The 12518-nt window shown below is 37.1% G+C and overlaps 1 protein-coding gene across 3 annotated transcripts; it reads left to right on the forward strand.

The window, feature by feature from the left end:
- Positions 1-1271: 1271 nt before the first annotated feature.
- LOC139692795 (INO80 complex subunit B) lies at positions 1272-9014 on the forward strand. Of its 3 annotated transcripts, XR_011701790.1 has the most exons (9): positions 1273-1531; positions 1593-1695; positions 1770-1965; positions 2061-2187; positions 2296-2396; positions 4441-4619; positions 6371-6541; positions 6685-6723; positions 8228-9014. XR_011701790.1 is itself a non-coding variant. In XM_071591088.1 (8 exons), exons 1-7 carry the CDS (start codon positions 1432-1434, stop codon positions 6507-6509), a joined length of 924 nt encoding a protein of 307 aa, XP_071447189.1. In that variant the 5' UTR covers positions 1272-1431; the 3' UTR covers positions 6510-6541; positions 8228-9014. The 3 variants fall into 3 exon arrangements, 2 of the variants coding, with proteins under 2 accessions (XP_071447189.1, XP_071447186.1); XM_071591088.1 differs by lacking the exon at positions 6685-6723 and having other exon boundaries at positions 1272-1531; positions 1593-1693; positions 1789-1965; XM_071591085.1 differs by lacking the exon at positions 6685-6723.
- Positions 9015-12518: the final 3504 nt, after the last annotated feature.

Raw genomic sequence — 12518 nt, forward strand, 5'->3', positions numbered from 1 at the left:
CACAAGTTGTCATTAAAACGCCAAAAATAAATGGAATTACTAAGCTCAGGCAATTTAAAATAGATAGAATATTTTGAGTTAAATTCTGTAATAGACTGAAGCACTCATAAGCATCCTAGAATTATTTTATCATGTTATTAATAGGTAATTTCTAAATATTAGGATCAATTGCTGATAATGGAATAAATAAAGATGGAAAAGTAGCCTGTGAAGTGTTAACTGAAGCAAACATTAAAAATTTCTATTCCCTAATGGTACAAATGACCTCAGCTGTTGGTCGTCTCCCCTAAAGCTATCACTGCATTCAATTGAATGCAAAGACTTTTTGTGAGAAACCGTCTGAGTAAGACTTTATTCTCTAATCTAAGATGGAGGTACATATGGATTTGGTAGGAATGGTCCTTCAACTATAGGAAATTATAGACCACCTCATAATATTTAAGTGTTTATAGCTGAAATATTGTCACTTGCGTCAGTTATGGGTAAGAATTTCTTCATTATTGGTTATAAAAATATGTGACCACAGTTATCAAGTCAAAAATGGATTTTAATGGTAAAAGCAGTCCAACACTTAGTAATGAAATCATGATAGAAGATGATCATATTAGATGAATTTTTCCTGGCATTATCCTCCACTGCATCATTTTGGGAAAAGTAGAGATGTTATTACTACAGTATTCATTGTACAGATCACGAATATCGTATAAAGTATTCATTATGCATATGTTTCCAAGTGAGATGTGACATACCTCTCTTTTCTCCGGGAGAATCCGAAAAATATAGATTTTCAAATGATAATACTCATTCAAAAGCTAATCACTTCACGTGGGTAATAAAGACATGGCAGTGTGTTGAGATTTAGGGAAAATTAATATGATACCCAAAGTAAAGCACATAAACGTAAACAGCTTATTTCACATAAATAAAATCATCAATCATAAAGGCGTCAATTAACACTGACAATTTAAAACGTCCGCGTCGATCTTACCACATAGCGATTACAGCGAGAACAACTATCAAGTGGTATATCTGATAACTAAATACGCTCATTGCAATTGGTCTTTGTCACTAGTGAGTCGCACATTGATGGATGTGACGAAAAATGTATTCAATATAAGTGCTTGTAATAGTATTGAAGTCCGTTAACAACAAAATATGAGTTTTATTAAATAGATTATAATTTATCTACTTTTTCTAAAAATACAAGGTCCCATTATTTACTTTTTATGCCAAATCTCTTAATGCAATTGATGGATTTTAATTTGACTCCATATTTATATCATACGAAGAAGGAAACCAAACCTGTAGTATTCGAGCTCAGCACCTGTGTTGGCAATGGGCGGAGAGAGGTTCTGTTCTGAATTGTCACGGGGAATTTGTACTTCATCTCTAATTGTAGTAATGTAACAGTGTAGGTCGATAGAAGTAAAAATGAGTAATTCGAGCAACATTATTCGAAAACCAAGGACGTTGATATCTAAACCCTCTGTTAAACGGAAAGAAACTAGTGACGACGATGATCCAAATATCGGTAAGTTTATTAAATTTTGATTCGGGTTCGTTTTGGCTTGTTGTAACGAATACATTGTCAGATGCCGGAGAAGTATCGCCATTGAAGAAGCACAAGAGACATAAGCACAAGAAACACAAGAAGAAAAAGTCGTTGGATGAAGAGGCTGTGTCTTCAGAGACCGTGTATGTCAATTATTTCTCAGACACCGTAGTTATGTCTCCTTTAAATGTCCTTACCCTTAAGCTTTTTTTAACAGTGGAAAAATGTTTGAACAGAATGACAAGTCAAAGAGTAAAGGGCCACCCCCTGAATTGGTTGATAAAACCCCAACACAAAGCACTCCTTCTCCCAAAAATACCACTAAAAAGAAAAAAGGAAAAGGAAAGGATAGTGGAACATCGAGTGAGGAAGAAAGGTGGCTTGATGCTATCGAGTCTGGCAAACTTGAGGAGGTTAGACCAATTGATTTGTAAAGCTACATAATTGTAGCAAAAGTGCTTCTGATATGGATCCAAATTTTTGCTGTACAAATTTTAACGTTTTTCAGGTGGATGACGAGTTGAAGAAAATAAAGAATCCAAAGTTGATGACAGCTAGACAAAGAGCAATGTTTGAAAAGAAAACTGATAAAGAGCCCAGTCCTGGCGGTGAACAATTACTAGCTCTACCAACAGGTACACCAGTTCAGCTCGTTGATGATAACCTATTCTAAATGGTATTGCTTCAGGATAGTCTTATTTTTCGCTCTTACCTTTCATTTAATGCCTTCTTATTCTTCCTAGGTTATAAAGAAGTAGTAGTGACCGAAGAGATGCTGAGACAAAGGGCTGTGAAACTTCAAAAAAGGAAACAGTTGATGGAGGAGAAAAGAGAAAAAGACAAGGTTGGTACACAATGAAGGATGGCGTATCGTGGTGGAATTCTTTCACGATGCGCAGGAAAGAAAACACTGCTATCCCTCTTGAATATATCTTAACTACGATCGATTTTGATGTAGTGTATCATCATCTGGCCACTTAATAAAGGTTGAAGGTAGTATGGTTGTTCGTGAAGCATGACTTGTGTTCCTTGGCAATTCCATCACATTCCTCCACAGGCTAAAGAGTAGCCCTTGAGCAGCTAGGAATTCCTCTATGGTCAAACCTCTCTCCACATGAAAACATGGAAATGAAGCAATGGTGGTACCCTTCTCATTCACCCCTTCTTCTCTTCTAACTCCAACCCATAGTGTACTACATCGACCTTTGTTTACCCCTTGCAGTGACTACCCATCAACTGCCCTCATTTCCCAAAACAACCCCCCCCCCCCCGCCACTTCTATGATTTCCCCCCCCCGCTGCAAACAGTGATATGTAATATGCGGAGAAATTGACTGATGTGCTGTGTCAAAATCCATCGCAGTAAAGTTGATTTTTTGTGGAATAGCAGTGTTTTTCTTCCCTATACATCAAGGTTGGTATTAAGTGATGACTCTGAGAAAAAGTGAATTCCATTTATCTAAGAACTGGATAATCGATTTAATGATTTGTGAGGAATATTATATAAGGAAACAATTTTGCAAAAAATAAAGATATCATATGCTGTCATTTTGGTATTAATAATTGGTGATCGTATGTCTTGCATAAAGTGAATTTTCTCAGGGGAAATGAAATACACTTAAGGATTTAATCCATTGGTTTGCATAAATTGTTTGAATTCATGAATAGAAAAGGGGGAACCAATATTTAGTTGTTGTGTACAATTGAAGCCCAAATATTGCTAACAGCCCTTTTAATAAGTTAACCTTACATTTTGTTGCAGTGTAAGGAATTTCCAATATATGCCACCACTTTTAATAGGTCTCAACCGCCACTCGTGGACAATTTATTATAAAATGAACCCACCCTACTGCATGTCTCCCACCCTCCTATTAATTCTCTGGTGGATATGGCGTTTCTGAAAGATAGCCCTTGTAGTGCAGATTGGCGTTGCAATATCTATTCCAAGGCACCTGACTGAGCCACCTGCCGTATGTTTCATTTTTACAATTATTAAATTGCTGAAATGTAAATAGTTCAGCCAACACTTGTACATTTTTTGTATTTAACCTTCCTAACAAGTGGTGGTCGTGTAATATTTTATTTAGCTTCCTATCTCACCATGCTTGGCATTGAGATGAAACTTAATAGCTAAACGCCGTATTTGGCCAGGAGCTGTCTGATGACGAGCGCGCCATGGCAGAATTTTCAGCACCATCTTGGCGCACACCTTGCGCATGGCCAAATCCTGTGAAATAATGCGTTGGACGTTGGATGCAGACAGACCCAACTGGTCTGCAATTTCTTCCCTGGTCAAGCGTCGGTCTGTGTTCAGCAGTGTCCTCACTCTGTCCACATTTGTGTCGGTTCTTGCCGTCTGGAGCGATGGTTGTCTTCAACCAGCTCCCTACCCTCTTTAAACAACTTGTACCACTCAAATACCGTGGAACGGCTTAAGGCAGTGTCCCCATAAGCCTGCTTGATCATATCGAGGGTCTCAGTTGCCGTCTTCCCGAGTTTCGCACAAAACTTCACGGAATAACGTTGCTCTAAATTCAGATTCATTTTGTTTTTCGACGCGTACAAAAAACTTGCTTCACTAAAAACGGTGTCCTCACTCAACGACAGCCCGCAGGCGGCTGAGGTTGGTGTCGGTCTGTTGCTAAGAGCCCCCTCCACCGTACCCTGCCAGGCAGACCCCCCTCCACCGCTCCGTTCGCGCCAGAGAAAATCGGTCCTACCACTTTTGGGTGCGACCCTGTAGTTAGGGGTTTGTGATCATAAAAGCTTGAGAGATGACCCGCCGCACTATTTACAGGAAATTTGCTCGAGAGGAAACATCACCACCACCCATCAAAATAACATACCAATTAAGTAATTTCTCATGTAAGTTTTTTTTTGTATTTTCAGAAAAAGACAATGGACAGGCTGCTTCGCAAACAAGATTCCAAAACATCGAAAGTTGGAAGGCCCAAAGCCTTTGGCATTCGCAAGCATATTCCAAGACTGCGATATCAAATAACCCTGATGGGATACTCGGTCTCCGTGCCACAGGGAATGGATTTCCCTCTCAAGGCTCTGCAGGCAGAGTAAGTGTGTGTGTGTGCGTGGCTGGTGTGTTCTCCGCCGCCTCGAACCACGTGCGTGATTCTAGTTATAAGGGAGAATGACGTCCTCTGAGAGAGCAGTCCGTCTTCTCCAGGCTATATGTTGTGCATTGCATTTGTAGCGTTTAAGTATGGAAGTCAGGAGAGTCAGAATGGAATAATCAGAAAATGGTAATTAAAGATTTTCTCATTTGAAATTATTTGTTACTGCTTAATGCATTCAAGTCTCTTTGACAAAACTTGGCGATGTCATTCTGTAAAAGGGGTGTTGTGTAAAATTGGAAACAATCGATGCTAGCCCATGGAAAACTTGCTGATAGTATGTTTTTTTCTTCCTTTTCATTGATGGGTGGGGATTCCCTTTCAACGGAAAATGAGATATTCTTCCTACCCTGCTCTCATAGATGCTTCCTATGCACTGGTTTAGTGATGGCTCATGTGATGTTACTTTAAACTATGTATTCTATCAGATCAGAGCTATGGCCCTGGAAGATACTATGTGTTGTGTGTTTAATGTTTCAATTAATACGTACCATATGTGCCGTTCTCATAACAGTTCAAGAAGAGTTCAATTAGTTTAGATCTCAAAGGGAGTCTTACTGTAAACTGACCATGTATGCTCGGTCTTAGTGTAAACTGCATGCATGATCATATCTTAGGGGAAACATGTGAGTTCTAAAATGTTTCTGATAGGAAATGGTGTTCAAGAACACTCATCCAGTGACCTGCCATCCACTGATCTGTTCGATCGAATGATCCCAATGAAATTTCTAGAGTCAATTGGCAATAGTGTGGCAAAATCACACCCCTCTCCCTCCTTCACCTCCCCTCCCATGCAATTAGATTAGATTTAAGCAACTTTTAACAGGGTTAAAACTTTGATTTGCCTGGCGTATGGTGAATTCTTTAATTATTGTACTGCTAAAACTGATTGTTTTCACTTTAGTTTTTATTAAAAGAGGCTTTTGAACCACAAAGGCAAAAAAGTTCGTTACCCTAATCATTCCTTAGATGTTATTGTGAGAAGTAAACTTTATTTTCAAAAATGATGACATGATCATCATGACCTAAATTTCGCTCATTAATGTACCACCACCGAATGACGCTATAAAAGCAAAACACAGGTCATAATAAATATTTGACTCGTGGAATTGGTCTCTTTGTGACGCTTCGTTTTTACACACTATCGTCAAAATCTTCAGAATTTGTTCAAAAATGATTTTGTTTATATGAGGCCCAATCATTTTTGGCTCAGTTAAATCACGCAGGCATGCATGCAATCAATTCAGCAAATAATTGAGGTGTGCCTAACTTTCATTGCCTGGTAAGAGTCTTTCACCAATAACTCATCTCTGATCACTGATGTTATCATAATGCCTGTGAATTATGGGAAATATTTTTTGGTTAAATTTAAAGCTATATTTCAGATTTTTACAAATTATTTTAATGAATTTATCAAACTTATTGAATCCTCTTCTACCTAATGAAGTGTTTTACATTTTAATTGAGCAAATATTAAGTGAGTGTTTCTTGATTTTTACCAATTGTCTTCATACATGCATTAGTTTTGAGATTTCAACTGTTTTTTCTTGTAGTTTGTTTCCTTCTGCTTTGTGTCAGCAAACCCTTACTGCTCCTCCCTCCTGAAATTTGTTTTGCACTTCTTCTACATCCATACTTTTATGATTTCACCCAACTGGACATTAATATCTTTTTCTGTCAATGCTTTCCAGAGATCCGCCCAAACCTGTTACTTGTGGCGTGGAGGGATGCCGTAATTTAAAGAACTACAGCTGCTCCAAAACCGGCGTTCCATTGTGCAGTATTGACTGCTATAAGAAGAATTTGCTGGTTGAAGGAAAAACACAATGATATTTGTTAATATGCAAGAGAAATGTGCTGAGGTTTGTTTAAGATGGGAAGAAGTATTGGAGACTTTTATTATTTATTGAATAAAAACTGAATTTTCTCTTGAACACAGCTTTTTCAAATTTGAGCGTTATTGACTGTTATTCTTATAAATGTATCTTTCACTCGGGCAAAGGTTGTCTCCTCAATCAATCAAGATAGTCCACCTCTTTTGAAGGTAGGTTTTGAATGGCCTCTAATCACCATTTATTTATTTCCAGGTGTTGTGGGAACTTTCTAGAACTTAATTGATCGCCCATATATTGTTACCATGAAGCTCTCCTATGTAATGATTCCACAATCCCAGAATCTCTTCTGTTAACTTCCTTGCCTTCTCTCTTTGTGTAGCTACACTTTTTCCCTTGCAGCTCCTACCGCCTTTGATAAAGCACTTCTACTTTTCCTTTTACCTGAAATTTCTCCAAATATGTTTCCTCTCGTCTTCGCCCCGCATTTCCTTGGCCTTTCTACTTTCCCACCCATCCCTCTCCATTTTATTTATCATTATCCATTTTACGCACCATTCCCATGCCTACATTCTTCCGCACTCTTAAGCGTCTCTCCCATCACTCACTCCTTAATTCTCGGCCATTCCTCCTTACTCTGCTCTTTCTCTCCTCTTTAGATATTTATAGTAAGTTTTTCTTGGAGCTTCTACCTTTTTACTCCTGTTAAACTTTCTATTTTCCAATTAAGCCATCTCCTGATCTTCTTAATACTTATAAAAGTTTAAATTGCATTTCATGACAACTAAATTACGACCGGAGTCTGCATCCACCCCTGGGAAGCTGTGGGAGTTGATCCCATTTCTAAATCTACATCAAACCATGATATAATCTAATTGGTGTTCATCTACCTGTTTATTTTGCCATCTTCTATTTGTAAAAATGCCTGTAGCAATGTTTGGGCCAAGTGTTACTTATTATCAAACCCCTTCCTCTGCAGAACTCGACTGCCTTTTGCCTGTGGTAATTGCAAATCCTAAACCTTTCTTCCATGTATGCCTTATGCATATAACTATCACTGCATTCTAATCCCATAATATGTACTACTAAGTGCTTCCTTGCTGGTGCATTACCAATTCCCTTCATCAACAATCTCTCTTAATCCCACCTCACAAAAACCTAACATATCTAATGCATCTTTCTCCTTTAATGTTGCCCAACTTCCTAAGCCTCGTCATCTACCTAATTTTTCACGCTCCTACCTTAACCAATGAAATCTTCTTTTGGGTCTTTATGCCACCTAGCATAAAAAAATTTTCTTCTATGGAATGAATGAGGGAAACAAACATTTTCCTTTAGAGAAGAGCTACCATAATATACAGAGATTTCTGGATGTCTTTTACACTTGGAAATTGGTTAAATACATATGGCGATCTTTCTGCGATATAGCATGTTTTCATACAAGATTGCAATGGTAAATAGAGGATCAAATTACTTTTATTTGAAAGTGTTTGTGGTAAATATTCAATGTTTAAATAATAAGCTTGTTGGACTAGAAAAAGTTGCATTTGGTGAAAAACCAGATTTGATTTGTATAGTGACCACTGGATGAGAAACGTAAATGTAGCAATTCCAAGTTATGCTCGAGTTTGAACATGTTGTCATAAGAATCACCCTCATAGTGGAGTGAGTATTAATGTTCTCTTGTGTTTTTTCAATATGTCACCTGTATCTCAGCATCTCAATGAAGAGCCAACGTTTGAATGCTCAGCCACACAGAGCTCATTTGCTGACAATGCAGTGAACACATCTTCAGAAGAAAGTTTCTCTAGATTCGAAGGAACGCTGGATAACTTACTGTTTTCAGTGACTAACCATTCTAATAGACCAACAGGCATTCACACTGGTGATTTAAATTGCAATTTGTTGGTGGATGGACATGAGCTAAAGCAGCACTCCAAACCTTGTATTAATATAATCTGAAACCACTGGTCAATACACCAACCAGAGTAACTGCCAACACTTTTGGATAATGTTTATATACATTCTGATGAACATCGAACTCACGGCATGGTATTTGATCCCGGCTTGTCTGACCACTTGGCTGTAGTACTATTTTGTGGCAAGAGGGTCATAGCACCAAAATGCATCAGATACCATAGATTTTTGAATGAGTAATGTTAACTACTTTCAGGTTATGCTTAGAAATCAGGATTGGACAGAGGTATATAGGAAAGACTGCCTTAATAATAGCTTAAATGTGTTTTATTCTGCTTTCATGTAGCTTTTCCTCTTGAACCTGTGAAACGTTTCTATTAAAAGAGTAAAAATTGGATCACACCTGAAATTATTAATGTGTCAAAGAACCTAAAGGCAATGTTTATGCTCATTAACCCCGTCTACTTCAATTTATATTGTGCTCCTATCCTCTGTTAATTTTTTCTGTGGTTCTTTTTAAATGGAATGGTAGGTAATGAAATGATATTTTGTACTTGGTAATCAACGTAGAATAGTGAAATAAAAAAATATCATTTCATATTGTAAAGTATCTAATTAAATGCTTTATTTTTTATCAAGACATTTTACTTATTTACTACAAGTATAATAATAATATTAAATATTAGCAAAAAAGAAAATTACATATATGCCGTTGAAAAATCTATGCATAAAGTTTAAAATTGGGAAATATCCATGTTTAAAGTAAGAAAACTTAATTATACAACAGGTTGAAATACATAATATCATATACATATATATATATAATTAATAATCTTAGAATGTATGATACTTCTCAAAACACTCGGGCATTATGTGTCGGAAACAAAATTTCTTAATTGGAAATTCTTCCAGATGACTATCAACCTGACTTTCTGTGTTTAAGTGAACTTTGGCTGTTAAACCAGGAATTGCTGTCCTTTAAACTATCAGGTTACTGAGTTCTTAATGTGATCTGCCGATCCAACAATAAAAATGGTTCCCCTATAAAGTGCTATAATTAAGGAAATCTGATGACAAGCTACACTCGTCATTGCGCGATTTGGCATCGGAAGTTCATGACGAGCTAGACTCGTCATTTCAACGCAAGGGGTTAAAACCTCGGGAGTCAACTCGCTACATCAACGATATTCTTTTCTTAAGAAACAACTTGGACATCTAACAATACGATCCAAAAGGAGTATAACAATGAATGGATACAGAAAGCATCTATTATGCGTAATACATCTGGAAAATCATTAAGGATAACCTGACCCCCAACTTAATCCGGACACAATCTTATGTTAGTGTCAATAATGGTGGTACCATAACTGACCCTACCAAAATACAGAGCAGATGCATTCAATATTTCATTTTTATTACTACCCGACACAGCCCACTTCAAGGGAGATCATGAAGTTCAAAAGATGATCCCTTCACTTTCCCTAGTGAAACAATCTCTCCTATGGGGTGTATCCAGATGCTCTCAAGGTGCCCAAGCTTTATTAATATCAAGGTGACAAGAACACCTTGAGCAATTGCAGCTGAATATCAATTATCCCTCGGTTGGGAAAAGTGTTCGAGTATGTCTATTTCCCGAGGCTTATTAATTATCGTGAAAGCAATAACCTTGTGTCTGGGCCTCAGCCTGGATTTCAAAGAAGATTAATCAACAGAACAAGCTCTCTTTCATACATTTAGTTATATTACACATGACGTAAACTTAAAAAACAAAATAATGGGAATCTATTTTGGCTTAAGCAAAGCTTTTGATACGGTAGATAATGAAATATTACCAAAAACTGTGGGGGGGCTTGGCATGAGAGGAGTTGCTCTGAGTTGGCTAAAGACATTCTTAGCTAACCGACAACAGAAGGTTGTTTTCTATTAAAATGGAAATATTTTCCTCTCATCTCCACTGCAGGTGACACCTCAGGGGTCTGTGCTAGGCCCGAAACTTATTTCAATACTTATTAATAATATACCCATAAATTTAATGGTTAACTATGAAACTGCCATTCACGTTGATGATGTGAGCATCATGAATTCCTGAAACTCTTGGAATAACTTATTGCATTTTGGTGAACTGGGGTTAGAGGTGGCAATGTGTGACTTTCGCAACAGTAATGGCGTGATCCTAAACAATGGTGAAACACAAATGATGCTGTTTTCTCCAAGGCAGAACATAACTAACAATTTTGATTTTTAAAGTAAGATATGTGATATCATAGGGGTAGAAAATTTAAAATTTATAGGGTCACACGTCGACCAACATCTTCAGTGGGATGAACAGATATCTCCGATATGAAAGAAAATTAATTCAGTTTATTACTGGATCAGTTTTAAAACTGTAAGTTTAGATGTCCCACCAATGTTACATAATTGCTTGTTTTACTCAAACTTCTAATGGTCTCGTAATCTGGAGAACATCATCCTCATTAAATCAAGTATTTTTGATTCAGAAAAACAGACTCCTATGTAATCAACCTTATTATGCATATTGCTGACATCTTTCAATATATTTAGGAATATTAACTGTACCTATTGTACATATCTATCATTCAGCGACTTATGCTATGCAAAACAAGAATGACTTTACAATGAATAATAGCTATCCCGTCACAACACCAGAACATCAAACCTGTCCATGGTAGCAAGGCCCACTATCAATATGCATGCCACTGTTTAACAATCTGCATAAACATTTTTAAAAAATGAGACAAGAATTCCACTATTCAAGTACAATCCATTTGCATATCTGGTTGATGAGTGTTATTATAGTGTTGATGAATGTCTTGTTAAAACTTAAGTGAATATTAGTTTCATGTTTTAACTGTATTTTGTACATCTATAAGGGAATAATGTGCCCTATATACCTGCCATGTAATCTGTACACTGTCTGCAGGACAAACATATTATTATTATGATGATCTATGATACATTTTATCCTAGTAAAACATTTGGATCATTGAATACTAGTATTAACATCCCAATTCATCTATTCACAATTTTGAATACTCGGCGAGTTAAAAATGCCTGGATTCCATTAACTCATTGTCATTGCACCCTTCCCAAGTGCTTTTGCAAGGGTTGAAGATTGCTGTCAACTGCACATATTGATTATTAGGTTGGGATCAACGATTAGACCTCTCAATATTCCTTGGTAATACATACAGTAGTTAAGGTTCTAACAGTTAATAGTCCATTACTCGGGGACCAGCTTCTGGCAGCCATCACATTAATTCATTGCACACATTTAGGAGTGTGTGGCTCAATTTAAATGTGAGGCACAATTTATCCTCTATTTCGGTAATATGGAATATTCTGAAAGTAACATAATGCTGAAGTTAGAGAAAATAAAGGTATTCCTTGAGGAAATAATTAAATTCGTTTGCCAGTTTGGGGTCAGGTGGTTCCATTCCGGAGGCACAACCTATTGGCTACGTGGCACATGAACAACGGTGTTTATTCAATGTAATCCTAGTCTAAAAGAAATCGTAAGAGCTGATATCCAGAGAGTTATCGATTAACAAGTAAATCTATAAATGATCTTTGTGGTAGTTTGGTAGGTTGTCTCATGAATTTAGCCCATTCTGACCTTACTTGCAAAATTGTAGCATACCAAATGAAATCCAGTAATTCAATAATTTATTCTGACCAATCAAATTCTTAGGCTCAAAGATAAACCCCTATGGAAAAATACCAGTTACATAAGTGTTGACTGAAGCAAATAATGGGATACCCTGAAATATAATGTCACAAAACTAATTACAAGCCTAATTTGCATCTGAATCGACAACCGGCTTACATTCGACAAGTATCTCTTGAGCAAAAGCTCATTTCTTAGTTATACTTGCACGACTTAATCAATTACCTGCATTGGATAATGTTGCCGAAGTAAAACATCAATGGCAGAATGATGGAAATCACGTGACATTACAAGACTGTCAACTTCCAAGTAGTACGCGGCACAGTGAGCACATGAGCAGGAGGATGATGCTCAACACGGTGTCTCTTCAGCTGAGTTCAATGAATCCCAGGAATAAACTTGAGG

This window comes from Hetaerina americana, unplaced genomic scaffold, assembly GCF_022747635.1.
Source record: "Hetaerina americana unplaced genomic scaffold, ioHetAmer1.1.p SCAF_41, whole genome shotgun sequence".
NCBI lineage: Eukaryota > Metazoa > Arthropoda > Insecta > Odonata > Calopterygidae > Hetaerina > Hetaerina americana.

What these genes read in the sequence shown, in the direction of transcription:
- LOC139692795 (XM_071591085.1), top strand. Translation starts at nt 1,432, where the DNA reads ATGAGTAATTCGAGCAACATTATTCGAAAACCAAGGACGTTGATATCT. An exon ending in GCTGTGTCTTCAGAGACCGT is followed by an intron (nt 1,696 to 1,769) that starts GTATGTCAATTA and finishes TTTTTTTAACAG; the next exon opens with TGGAAAAATGTTTGAACAGA. An exon ending in CTCAAGGCTCTGCAGGCAGA is followed by an intron (nt 4,620 to 6,370) that starts GTAAGTGTGTGT and finishes AATGCTTTCCAG; the next exon opens with AGATCCGCCCAAACCTGTTA.